General features: G+C 43.8%; 1 protein-coding gene across 2 annotated transcripts in view; it reads right to left on the bottom strand.

The window, feature by feature from the left end:
- Nucleotides 1–3494, bottom strand: part of EFNA5 (ephrin A5) — a 292590-nt gene extending 289096 nt beyond the window's left edge. For both annotated transcript variants that reach the window (XM_054489787.2, XM_054489785.2), the window contains exon 1: nucleotides 3298–3494. In XM_054489787.2, the coding sequence (XP_054345762.1) occupies nucleotides 3298–3422 (125 nt within the window). In that variant the 5' untranslated portion in view covers nucleotides 3423–3494. The remainder of the gene's footprint in view (nucleotides 1–3297) is intronic.
- Between the last annotated feature and the right edge of the window lie 10967 nt (nucleotides 3495–14461).

The following is a 14461-nucleotide window of genomic DNA, read 5'->3' on the forward strand; positions in this document are numbered from 1 at the left end:
GTTCTCAGTTGCTATTTCACAAATTTGTGCCAATTCAACACATAAAATCAGTTTGGTCCCCTATCCAATAAATACTACCAACTAAAAAGTTATCAGCATTTGAAAACTCAGTATCCACTTCTCAGAAGTGAATACCTGGGTACATAGATTGTAACATTAAAACTATTCTGACAGCAAATAAGTTTAATATTTTTTCCCATGAAACTATATCTATAGATGCTCATTTATCAATGGAGAGGCAGTAATGAAACTCCATGTAGAAGATAAACTCCTATCAGATACACAAGTTACACATAACTCAAGTTACACAGTAAGATACTGTACTTAATCCCTGTGTTCAAGATACATTTAATTCTGATTTTACCTAAACATAATTTCAAATTGAATCTGTTAGTATAAGCTAAAGTAGATTTACTTCGTTTATACACAGTGTACATTATCATCAGTTTAATGTGCCCACTGAACTTATTATATTCTGAGGGAAAAATAAAAAAATTTATTTAAGTTGCAATTAAAGTCCTCTATTCTTTTTTCAAAAGATTGAAGTCTTACTAGTTTAGCAAAATCTTAACAGATAGGTTCTATATAAAGACACAAGGCATGGCTAGCTTACTTTATGAAATAACATATATGAAAAGGAATTGCACAACACTGAATTTATAAAATTTACTAAACCCGTGGAAATTTTCTGAAATATTTTCTTACTATTGTTTGTGGAAAACTGTTAGTTTTTATTTTTAAAATACTTATTCGGCATGTGGCCTCTTTAAAATTATATCCAAGTTGACTTTTCTTAATGCATCAAAAAAGCAACATCTTATTCAACACTTCAGAAATAAAACTGCCTACTTTTAAAATATTGTTTTTAAAGTAAGTTTTTAACTGTGATAACATATCAAGATAAATGTGTCCATAAATTCCTAAGAATAATAAGTGTTAGGGCTGTATCTCTTGGGGTTAAGAGGGGTACATCACTCTTTCTTTTGGCCATTATCAAACTGATGATGATCAAATAGAAAGGTATTTCCACAAACCTGAAATGAGAATACCAATTTAGAAATACTCTTGGTATTTTAAAATTCTGCAGATTAACTTTGGGCAGGTTCAAAGCCTCCATGGCATCCTGAGCAGAAGAGTTTTCTGCAGGCAGGGCAGATCTATTAAAAAACATGACCTGTGACAAAAATCAATGTGCTAATCTCAAACCAAACAACAGTATCAAAAGCATAAAACAGAGATAACCTAAGATAAAATGTCCTCAAACTAACTCAGACTAGCTTGACAGGTTAAGAAGGGGGGTTAGAGTAGGGGTGTTGCTGGTTCTTTCCGTTTTAACCCAGGAAGACTGGAACACCCAAGTATCCAAATAAATGAATGCCATGAGAAAAAGATCACACTGTGGAGTTTGGCGTGGGAAAGAAAAGACAACCGAGAGCAAGATATCCCAAATTCAACGAAACTATTTCAGTGTTGCTTTATTTAATAAGGTGCTAAAGTTCAGAGATACAAATTTCTGCTTCGTATATGCTGCCTAATAAAGCACAAACGGGGAAAAAAACTAACCAACATAATGAGACTTGCTTTTAACACCATCACAACTGGAAAGCTTGCTCTATTTGTCTTGTCAGCTTTAATAAAAGGCATCTCTCCTCTGGCAGGATGGCTTCTTTTTCTCTTTTCCTAAGTGGTAAGTGGCATGTCAAAGAAGAAATCGCTTCCCATTCCACCACCCACCTCCAGGAAACTCTTGTTTTTTGAACCAAACTTTAAAGAATATCTCCACTCCTGTTCAGCGGTTCATTTAGGACTTGGGCGGCTACCTGAGTAAGACTCTCCTGGATTAGCGGGATAGGGGGAACTCCCTCCCGGTTCTGTAACCGGCGGACTGCTTGTGGGGAAGTCTTCCCATCTTCATCTGCGCTGACATTACTCAAGCAGGGAATCCCTCTCTCGCCTGCATGCTGAGGGGAGGCTGGAGGCAGGCGGAGAGGGCCCGCAGGAGACAGGAAAAATTGGAGGCGCCCACCGATACCCTCTCTCCTGGAGCCCGGGGCGCGCACCAACTCTAGGCTAACCCCTCGGCCTCCCGCCTCTCTTTTCCCAACTTCCACTCCAGCCCAGTGAAAAACCTGTGATTTTAGATGCAATCTGTACTATTAATAAATAGCACCTAGGAGGGCACCGAGACCGGGACACAGCTGAAAGCTAGCCTCTGTCCCAGAGAAAGCAGTGAGGTATGGGCCCAGCGGGGCTGACTTCTGTGCACAGGCCGGGAAGCAATAAAGGTTCGGAACTGGTTCGGAACTGCTCCAGACCCGGAGGACCCCGCTGGGCACTCTAGATAACCTCCCCACTCCACTTCCAGGGTCCGAAAACACGGGACGTCTGCGACTGGCCGGTGTCCAGCACGCGCGCTAGGACGGCCCCAGGCGCCCACCTCTAGTCTCCCGCGTACCCGGCGAGCTTCGGGGACGCCTACAAATCGGTTCCAGGTAATCGCGCGCGTTCCTCCGGCAGCACATCGCCAGGCCGCGGGCGAAGGGCTCCCACCTCCTGGCTCGGCCAACTCTGGCAGCTTGTTCCGCACACATGACGTAACCCGGCATTAGATCAAACTTTCTAGCACCTTGAACCCACTGGGGTGGGTGGAGAGATGGAGAAGATGGGAGAATCCTCTCCACTGCCAGGCGCGCCGGGCCCAGACTGACTCAGGGGCCGAATGATTTCCTCGCAGTTAAAGAGGAAAATAAAAACCTAAAGCTTCCGCTTCCCAGCCCCCCTCACTTCCCCCAGCCCGTGCGCTCTCTCTGCGCGCACCGGGAAAAGAGAAGGGAAAATTAAAATTAAAAAAAAAAAAAAGGAAACTTTGGGGGATGTTTGGCGGGTTCTCTCCGCAGTCCCTGCGGAACCACGCTCCAGGCAGGAGCTCCCGGTGGCGCACACCGGGGGCTCCCCGCACCGGGAACCGGATGCCAGCCAGATGCCGGGGCTGGGAAGCGGAGAAGTCCCTACTCCCCGGCTCCCGCCCTTTTCCGAGTCTCCCGGCGCCCCGCAGAAGCAGTTGGTCTAGGCAGCCCCGGGGACTCCCAGGGGCACCTGGCCTTTCCGCGGCGGCTTAACAAAGAGGGGCGCGACGCGAGCGCTTCCCGCCGACGCCTCAAGCCATCAGCGCCCGGGCGACGCAGGCTCCGAGGGTGCGCGCCGCCAGCGGCTGGTGCGCGCCGATCCCCGCCGCCGCTCCTTCCGTAGGGCCCCTAGGCCCGGGTAGCCCCGGCTCTCCGCCTCTTACCGGCTTACCTGGGGTTGCTGCTGTTCCAGTAGACAGCGTAGCGGTCGGCGACGGCCTTGGAGCCCGGGTCCTGGCTGAACACACACATCCAGAGCACCAGAAACACCAGCGTCAACATCTCCACGTGCAACATCACGCCTGGCCAGCGGCGGAGCCCCCGACGCGCCACTCCGGGGAGAGAGCGGGGATCCGGAGGGAGGGAGGCAAAGGGACAGAGAGAGAGCGGGCGCCAAATAAATATGAATAAATAAAAATGAAAGGGGGCGAGAAAGGAAAGAGGCGCCCACCAAGCTGGGGAGGGGTAGGAGAGCGAGAAGAAAAGAAGGCGGTGGGGTGGGGGTGATAAAGACAAACTCGCACCCCCACCGGAGGGTTCAGGAGGAAAAAGGAATCACAAGATGGAGAGAAGCGTGCGTGTGTGTGGTGGCGGCGGCGAGGGCGGGGGAAGAGGTGCCAAGCTGTGTCTCGGGCGGCGGCGGCAGGCCGGTCACCCCGGGAGAGGGAGGTGCGCCCCGGGCCGGGCGGCTGCAGCGCGGGTCGGGGCAGGCGGCGGCGCGCGTTGCACAGTCACCGGGAGTTGCGCGCCGCAGCCGCGGGGAGACATACACCGGCCCGCCGGGCCCGGCTCAGCGTCGGCGCAGCAGGCTATGCACGGCTCCGCCACCACTCGGGGCCCTCGCACTGCGCCCCGCTTCGCTCCAAGTTACTTTGGCGGCCGGTGGGAAACTGCAGGAGGAGCGCGACGTGCAGATAGGGGGCTTCGCGCTTGTGGTCCCGGGAGTCAGAACCCCTTTCCTCAGCCTCCTCTGTGCCTTAGCCGGGCGACCCCTAGAAATCTCAGAGGAGTCGTAGGTGCTGCGGTACCGGGCGGTGCGCCGAGAAGGGTGGGGATCCGGAGCCGCAACCCAGCCTTGTCGGTGTCCTGGAACTGGTTAAGCCGCAGCTGCGCCGGCGAGAAGCGGTCTTGCCTCGAAAACCTCACAGAAAAGTTTGGCTCTTCGCGTCTTCCGGCAGGTCCCCCAGCAGAGTCGGACCGCGGCGGTAGCGGAAGAGGGCACCCCGGATGCTGGCCGAGCCTCGGGGATTTCTCGCGCGTGCTTTCCTTGGCTGGGTGTGGGTGCACCACAGTGAATGAAGAGCAGAGGTTAAGACCAGCCGGCCTGGCGGAGCTGGGATGCCTAAACCTGCAAGACGACGCCAACCCAACTGGTCGGCTGGAGAGCGGGAGGGGAAACAATCACTTTCAAATGGATCCCTCCAACTCCTGGATGGGCCGATGTCAGTCTCCGATCGCCTTCCGAGAGGGAGACTGAGCCCCCACACGCGGTGCCAAGAGCCCGGGGTAAGCTCTCAGAAGTGTCCCTGCGACTCCAGCGGGTCCAAGCCTAGCAACTTGTAGAGATGCATCAATCAGTTTGAAATGGGAAAAGAGGAAAAAAAAAGCGCACGAGCGAGTGGCACCTCCCCGATGACTACATCAGAAAACCTTCCCGATCCTCCCGCAGCTGCTCCTCTTTCCCTCCTTAGGCACAGCAGCAACAGAGGTGAAAACCACAAACCGAATCCTAAAACCCCTACCCAGGCGGGAAAATAAATAAACTTGAGTGCAGCAGCAGCAGCAGCAGCAGCACGAGCAGCCCAGGAGGAATTGAAACGACTGGCAAGAAGTGGAAAGGGTTTTGTAAAAGTCAGTTTTGCAAAAGAGGGGGAAAAGAGAGAGAGAGAGAAAAAATGCTTTATGGGAAAAAAATCTCCTCGGGCACGCCCCCTCGTTAATGACTTGCGTGGAAAGCCGACAGCGGCGGCGACCCAGTGGCAGCAGCCTCAGCAGAGCGCGAGGCCGCGCGCGTGAACGTGGACGTGGGCGGGGGGATGGGGCTCCGCCCGGGCGTGTTGCGCGGGACGCGGGGCGCGGGGCGCGGGGCCGGCGGGCGGGAGGCGCGAGAGCGGGAGTGAGCTCCGAACAGAGCAGGGGGAGGTGCCGCCAGCTCGCGCCTAGCCAGCGAGGCTGCCGCTGCGGCCCAGGTCATGTGGACTGCTTTTTTTTTTTTTTTTTTTCCTCCACCTTCCATGCAGTTTACTTGGGAAGGGTGGGAGCGCGGGGTGGGGATAGCTGGAGCTGGCCAGTCAGGGAACGGCCTGCTGTTTGCTTATAGATTGGGGTTTTTCCTCTCTCTTTACTCCAACCGGATTGGTTTGCTCCACGAGAAAGAGGCGTTTTCCTAATCTCCTCCCTTCCCCACGCCTCCTACCCCCTCCCCCGCCCCACCTTCCAGAAACCTGACTAATTGAATTACTGGGAGTGCCGAGGCGCCCTCTCCTGCGCCGGAGCCCGGCAACCACGTGTAACCCTTTGGGTGCTGAATTTCGTCTGGGCTAAGGAATGATTTTACATCTTTTTACCTGGGAGTAGGGTCTTTCGATTTTAAAGGAACCTGTGCCCACCCTTTGGCTGGAGAGCCGGCATCTGTCTCTGGTGCCCCGCAGGTGACGGATGGGCTGGAACGGAGCCTCAGGGAGTGCGCATTCCTGTCCATTCCACCCGCTCTCCACGCCGCACGCTGCCTGGCGCTGGGTTATCTGGAAATCTGAGCACCCCTCCTGTGCCTTTCAGCCCTCCTCTTCCCACTTGGGATTTAAAGATTCTTGGGCAGGAAGCAAGTTTTCTTTAAAGTGATGCTCTGAAAACACGTTTTTAAAAATCAGGCAAATCACAGTTTAAAGTGATTACAATTCAGCGCGAACCTTCCACAGAGGAAATGAATGCGGCAGACGAGCCCTTCAGAAATAACCTCACACCTCTTCCATTTCAACCTTGAGGGTGATGTGCTGCCCACTCCCCAAAGAATAAACGCCTTTAACGAATCTGGTGCGGAAAGAAATGGGGGCCGGGGGCGGGGGGGTGTGGGAAGGAAAGCAGTTCCTTTATTGTTGGAAAAGGCCCCTCGGTCCTGGACTTCAAGGGCAGGTTGCAAGCCTAGTCTTCAGCCGCCACCGAAGAGAGATCTCCTGGCAGCGAGACTGTCCCAGCGCCTCGGGACGCGTCCCCACTGTGGTCCAGCGCCCAGGAAGCGAGCCGGACGCCTGCTCTGCGGGGCCACAGGCCCCCGAGACCCGCCCTTAAGGGGTACGCGGGCTCGGGAGCAGCGGTATTTTTCTCATGTTCCCTAGGGAGTTTTCTGCCTTAGTGGGAAGGGCAGATCCCCAGGAGAAAAAAAGGCAGTTTACTTTTGCTCCCACACCTGCCTGCACTCCTTTTTACTTATTAGCCCAATAAAATCAAATCTCACGTTCACCCTCCTGCGCTTTCCAGTCCTCAGACGAGATTTCCAGGCGCTTCAGAGCTGTTTAGAAGCGTCCAGACGCCCTCCAGTGGTGGGCCTGCAATCCGCACCCAGCAGGGGCATTGCCTGCAGCTCAGGCCGGATTGAATTTGATGGGAAATCTAGGGCTATGACCAATAAAGACTTGAGAGGAAAAGAAACAGTTCATAGGGGCACGGAAGTACCTGGATGTTATGGGCTCTTGGCTAAAAGTTAAGTCGTTTTTCAATTAAAGTAATATTTCCTATCTGAAAAGATCCTGAAATCGTCCTAGGAAAGTAACTTATGTTTTGCGACTAGATAACAAATTTCAATCTGTACAATAATGGACTTTACCACAAACCAACCATCTGCCTAATTATTAAAAATTGAAATTCAGAATGTCGACACAAATGCTCCTCCATCATCTGTATGTTTCACAAAGTTCCAGCAGTGAGAAAGAAGTGGGGAAAGAAGTGAGAGAACCAATGGATAAGCTTTTATTTTTCAAATCAAATTTTCAGTTAAAATGTTATTTGCTTTTTTCACTGGTCTGTAATCTTGCTGATGTTCAAGTTCTTGGCCCATTTTAGGGTGTGTTTGTTTTTTCTGTTGCAGGAAAGATGGATTTCTTTCCTTAGCTTTTCTGATAGTGGCTCTAATATGTGCTCATATGACAGAGACAGTTTTGCAGGAAACATTCTGGACCCTTTTAAGAGATATGTGTATCTTTAGAAAGAAAATTCACGACTCCTGTCTAGGGTAAAATGCTGATCCTCACTGAAGAGTCTTTTTAGTCAGGGAGCTATCAGGTAACAGGGAGCTAGCAAGCTGGCTTCCTGTGGCATCAAAGCTGAAAAAAAGGTGAAGAAAAAGAAACAGTATCCACTCATTTCCCATTTGAAACACATACAATAACCAAATGGGAAAATTCAATATATCACAAAAATATGGATGTCCTTATATTTAAACATCTCTATTATTTAAAGTTTGAATAGCCCCATATTAAACAGAAAAAAAAGTATACATTGTCCTCTTCCATAAAGTGATTCATAAGATTGGAATAAGATGTTGAAATTTGCAGCTGTTCATAACTCAAATGTCTATGTGAAACAATTCATAAACCTAAATCAAATGACTCTGGGATTATGTGCCTAAGTAATTATTGGTATGGAAGTTACTAGGCGGCAGGATGATAGATACAGTAAGTCCTTAATGTCAGGGATAGGTTCTTGGAAATTGTGACTTTAAGCGAAGTGGCATATATAAGGAAAACAATTTCACCATAGGCTACTTGATATAAACAACAGTTAAATTCCTATGCATATCTCCGGTCACAAAAACATCACCAAACTTCCAAATAAAGACCAAAACACTTCTAAAGTTAAACATTGAAATAAATGTGAGCTAGACATACATTTGAGAAAGATTAATAAAAACAAGTAAGATCATGTAACCAATTTTTCCACTTCAGGATTGCAGGTGGCCAGAGTTCAGGGCTCAAGGAGGAAAGTAACCCTGGACAGGACACCCTTCTATCCTGGGGTGCACTCACACTCACACCCACACTCTCTCATACTGAGAATATTTAGATATGTGCACAGCTTAGACACAACCTAGCGAGCACAGCTGTGGGATGTAGGAGGAAACCAGAGTACCCAGAGAAAACCCACGCAGACATGAGGAGAATGTGCAAACTACACACAGTGGCCATGGCCTGGAATCGATTTTTTTTTTCATCACCATTATGACGAAGTGACGTTCAACCAAACAGCGTTGAGGACCTGCTGTACTTGAATAGAGTTTGAAGAGCTATATTGTTAACTGTACACTTACCGCTAGATAATGTGACTTTGTCTCTTCAGGAAAGCATTCATGTGATTTAAATTTATACAAATCAACATTATATAAAATAATTTTATTATAATTCGCCCAGTGTCACAGAAGCAATGACTTTTAAATGACTTTAAATGCCCTTTAGAATGTAAGTATTTTGCCAGGTATAGGAGGAGGTGAACGTATAACAAAAAGAAAACAGCAAGAACCTAAAAACATGGGGACAAAGAAATGCAGAGAGTGTTCGAATGCTTCGAGTTTGACAAGACAATGTTGCAGGGAGCTGAGACCTGAAAAAATAGGTTGGTAATGGACTATAAAAGGGCTTATCTGCAATTCTGTTTCCATTTAAAGCTATAGGCCACTGGGTGCACTGGTGGGTTTAAAGCAAGTGCCATTGAAGCAATAATTTATATGCCTCAAATTAAAGCACAAATTGCGTTTATTTAATTTTGGGGGCTTGAACTACCTTGATCAGTGTTCTAAACTTGGCTACAAATTGGAATCACCTAGGGAGCGTTAAAAACCAAACAAACAACAACAACAACAAAACCAATACCAGGGCTCCACTTCCTGTTTTAGTTGGTTAGAAGGGGGACTTGGGATCTACAATTCTTAAAAGCTCTCCAGGGAATACTAATGAGCATAGAGGATTGAGAACCACTGATCTCAATAAATAACCACTGGTAATTTATTTTTACCTTAACTAATATTTCAGGCAAAAGTAAGTTCTGCACTTACTTATCTGGAGAAGTAGCCCAATTCACCATTAAGGCCAGAATATTGATACCTTAGAGAATGTCATGATCTCTGTTAATGTGAAGTGACGCTGATACTTTTAAATAATTTTTACATGGCACAAAATTATCTGTGAGTGCCATCTCCAAGATGTGGTTGCAGGGCAAAGCTTAAATATGGATTAATCTTATTTTTTAGACTAGTTTTTAATTTGAATTAGCTGCCATCAGATAGAAGTAGAGTTCTATAGTCTCAGGGTGCCTAGACAAATAAATGAAATAAGCTGGCAAATCAAATTCCTCAGTCCTAAGCAACTTTTAATATAGCAGTTAAATTAGAACTAGTATCCAGAAGAGATCATAAAGAAAATAAACTCTAGAGCAAAAATTAAATAAATAATAATTAAACACAAAACTTTCTAACAGATGACTAACATAATGGTATTTAAGCTAACTCTGCTATTTTCCTAGAACATTTAGAATAAATTCTGAAGCTCCAAGAAGCTCAGATCGTATCACCAAACTGTGACTCAGCTGTCCTGCCCACAGACTGTTTGAAGTTACCAATAAAGCACTCTCTCCTCCCCACCTGTTTTTATAACAAGTTCCTAAGAATCTTCAGAAATAACTCTTTGCTGACTTTTCTCTCCTCAGATACTTTAAGAAAAGCTCCTTTTCTATGCCTGATCTAGTTATCTCTTCTGTGTACAACCTTAAAAAAAAAAATCTATAGAGTATTACAACTCTCTTTTCATTGCTGTGACCTTCCACTTCCATCATGAATTTTCTCCCTCTTCCTCATTCTCCCCTTCCTTTTCTGGGGTTTGCTAGAATTTATTTCCTTAAATCTACAGAGAAACAGAAGCAGTCCTGCAAGTTGCTGCAATATTCTGAAAGAGGCATTTTAAAATGTTTTTATTTATGAACTTAGTCTATTTGTTGTTTTGCCCATTTCAAAGCATATTTTAAATAAAACCAACATAGTAAACTTCTTAAACACACAGAACTTTCCGCAGTCATTTTGGTAAACAACATAAACCATATAATTAGGCACATTTGTAAATATGTGTTATGTTTCTATGTATTACAAATGCGTATGTGCTTCTATGAAATTTTTTTAAAAAGCAAGCAAGGACTGGTTGATGTAACCAATTTCCACATCACTTTTCATTATCTAGATTTCAGTACATATACCATACATAGTTATGTGACCAGTTTTCAACCAAAAAACTTACATTTGTAAGTAATTTTATTCCCATAAGCCATTTTCAGGTTGTCTTTTGCTAACAAAATGTGCATATACATTCTACTCCTTTGTATTTCCCTCATCAGGTTTTTTAATTAAAATTACCAAATAAAGTTTATCTGTATTTTACAAATCTAATAGATCAATCAACATAAAGTATATTGTTCTGGCTGGTATGGCGGCTCAAGCCTATAATCCCAGGGAATTTGGGAAGCTGAGGCAGGAGGATCACTTGAAGCCAGAAGTTTAAGACCAGCTGGGGCAACATAGCAACACCCTGTCTCAGAAAATATTATTAAAATTAGCCAGTTGCGGTAGCACGTACTTGTAGTCCCTGCTACTCGGCGGAGGCAGGAGGATCTCTTGAGCCCAGGAGTTCAAGGCTGCAGTGAGTTATGATCCCACCACTCTCCAGCCTGGATGATGGAGCAAGGCCCGTCTCTAAAAAATAAAAATAAATTTAAAAAATATATATATACTGTCCTGAATTGTTCTTTTCAAATTCTTAAATAACACACTGTATACCTTGCTTAAAAGAATACATATTACCATGAATGTATATTATCAAAGAAAATAAAAGTTGGTATTTACATTTTATTACAATGGTAATCATAGATATCTACAGCATACTTGCTTTTAAAAAAAGAATATAAATAGAATTTTCAGAAACAAGCTTAATTTGTACTTTTTTCTTCATTCAAACTAATAATTAGGATATGTTTCTCCCAACAGGTCGAAGAAAAGCATGTAAGTATGCATTTTTGTATTCTTCTACTTGCTTAGAGCCTTCCAAAAACCTGATATATTTTTTTAAAATTATGTTGATACACACACACACACACACAAACAGAACATCTGTAACAAGCATATAGACAGAGAAAGAGAAAGAACTTATTTTTCCATCAATTTTTGCCAAATATTTTCATCAACTTCTGTGAGAATTCTACTTAAAGATCAATAGAGGATATAACCCTTAGTAAGCATGATTATATAAAATAGAAAATGCTGTTTCTAAGCCCCTGTTTTAGCTTTGGCTTTACTTTTTTTTCCCCCTCCAGATCTAAACTGGCTAAGCAAAGTAAGTGTAGAATTATGGCAAACTAAGATATTCTTTCCTCATATTATGTGTATTTTTTTTTTTAGATAAAAGACTTCTTTAGGGGGATTTTGGTGTCAGTATTTTCCAAGTCTGGGAAAAATTGTTCTCCTACTGCAGATTTATTACTCTAGTCTGAGACTTCTAAATGCCTTATGCCAACATTGTAAATTTTATTGTGATGCTGTTAAGTTACAGTTTAAGGTATAATTTTTTTAAAAGCATTTCATCTTGTAGTTTGGGATAATAGTTATAAAGCTGGTCTCTATAGAAACCATTTTAACTTATGATCTTAGAACGTCAGGTAATAATGCAGAGGATTATTGGCCAAAACTTTTTTTTTAATGAGAAATATTTTACTGAATTGACTCTTTCTAAACTCAAGTCTGGGGAGGAACGTGTGCTCTTAAGATGACTACCTTTTAATCAGAGATTATCACTCTCCATTTCCATTAGTCTCTCTTTTTTTGGCATGTGATGTATGCTAAATTAAATAGGATTTATTGGTTCAGCTAGATTCTGAATTACCCTCTTTTCCTGTGGATTAGGAGAGTGCATTTTTAGCCCTTTTCCTTGAAATCCATCAGGATCTTTTATGTGGACTATCTAGTATTCTGCACACTTCCAATGCTTAATAAATATTACATTACAATATTAGCATAATAATAAATCATCTTAAAGTACTACCTGGGCTATTGAGATCCCATTCAGTTTGAGCCAAGACATCAAAAAGTTTTATTTTCTCTATATGCGTGCAAAATAATTTAAAACTCCTTTTCCATGAAATGTCCTTGCATCCATAAGTCTACATGTTACAAAATGAAGTGGTGAAGTGTGTATCTTCCAGTTATGCATTTCACTTGTTCAATATATTCTGGGGACTGAATTTGCCATTTTAATAAGAGAGAGTTTAAAATTGGGCAGACAAAAATGGAAATAGCACCATTTGTCAAGTAAATGTTCTTTTCCCAATGGCAATTCTGAAATTTTTATACAAGATTACCAGGCCAGCAGCTAGATAGTGTTTCTTGCCATTAAGAAGTTCTGCTTTGTCTATGATTAGTTACGTCACACAGACCTAGAGTAACAGCCACTGAAAACAGGAGGATTTTCCTTACAGTTACAGAAACAAAAATGTAGTAGAAAATGATTCCATTAACACAATTCTATCCTCACTGGTTGCTTTAAGTAAGGTCCTAGTTTGAAACTGCCATCAAGGAAAAGAATAAAAATATTTCCCTTCCAAAGATAGTGTTCAAATATTGTACATTTTATCCACCTATATATAAATCAAATGGTATAAAAATGATGCATCATCTGTGGTAGATAGCTAAATGGCCCAAATCACCTCCTTACAGTGTAATTTGGCAATTAGTCCCCCTCCCTATCAATAGATAAGAGTCTTCTTTTGTTTTGTTCTATTTTTTACCCTTTACACCTGAACTGATGTTGTGACTAGAATGTGGCAAAAGCAATGCTTTTACCAATTTTGAGCCCTACCTCATTCAGTCTTCAAGCATTCCTGTAAAAAGGCTGTCCAGTTGCCATGCAGACAAGCCTAAGTTAGCATTCTGGTTAATGAGAGGCATGTAGCCCAGTTGCTCCCAGTGTCCAATCCAGTCCCCAGAAATAGGGCTACCTAGATGACTGGCAGCTGCCTGCAGATGCCTATAGATGTATGAAGAAGCCCAGTTGAGACTAGAAGAACTGTGCACCAAAGCCCAGCCTAAACTGCCAATGGTTCTTGTAAGTCCCCAAATTTTGAGGTGTTTGTTATACAGCAACAAATAACAGATACATCTTTTTCTTACATTATTGGAAATAAAAATTTGAATATTATTTAGCTGAAATGTTGTTATCCTTTCACAACCTTTTCATTACTGACTTACTTTGTGTTAAATTTGTAATTGGTAATCACAACTTTCCAAATATGTCTAACAACAATGTTTGTTTCTGCTACTTTATAAATTTCATAGGGAGACTTTGTCTTCAACACAAGCCTTACTTGGAACCCTAAATGAATACAATTAACATTCAGGCTTTTCTGATCTTCTTTGGATAATGTCATTTGGTTAGAAGAGCAAACCTGAGCAGATGATTTATCCAGAGGTGATTCTTCTTCTAAAGTGGTGTCCAGCAAGAAAGATGAAATGGTAAAATCAAAGGAAGCTATGTTTAGCTTCAACTCAAATCTCTGCATCACTCACTACTATTGATTTAACATCATGGCACCTTCATATTTCAGCAGGAGAATCTGCCACGAGACAGAAACTATAGTGACCCTGTAAGGGTCATCTTGATGTTAACTTCAAATTACAACATCTCTGCTCTTGGCTGACAGCCATGGCAGGCCCAGGAAAGTACAGCTCTCTTTCTGTAGATGGAATAGTGTATTTCAAGGAAGTGAGATTATAGAGGGAAATATTATATGTCAAATCTCATCTTCCTGTAAAGTTCTAAAATGAGAGGAAGGTTTTGTCAGGGTCCCTTATATGCAGTCCCCCAGGTCTGTTTACTAGCCCAAGTTTATTCACCCAAGTTTCTAATGTGTGCCATCTAGGGTGGAGTCTAATCCACAAACTCAAAGTCATCATTCCAGCTTTCACTGAATTTTCTTCCTTGGCAGCAACTGAACCATTGGCTACCCTTCCTTCTTATCCTTTGGAGTTTGTTATTTCGCACTTGCAGAGTTGTTTTTTTGTTTTGTTTTGTTTTGTTTGTTTGTTTGTTTTTAATCTCCAACTATTTTTTTCCACCACTTCATCTGTCACTCACAGCCCAGGTCCAGGCACATAGTAAACAACTTAATAATTCTTTGTGAAATGAATAAATGCATATTACCCACTCCTTAAATATAGGTGTTTTTCTTTAGACTCCTTCTTTACCAACATGATCTTCTTTAACAATTCCAACCACAGTTACAGCTCCAATTATAGTTTCTTTATGGCTGTCTCC

This window comes from Pongo pygmaeus, chromosome 4, assembly GCF_028885625.2.
Source record: "Pongo pygmaeus isolate AG05252 chromosome 4, NHGRI_mPonPyg2-v2.0_pri, whole genome shotgun sequence".
In the NCBI taxonomy this organism is placed as follows: Eukaryota; Metazoa; Chordata; class Mammalia; order Primates; family Hominidae; genus Pongo; species Pongo pygmaeus.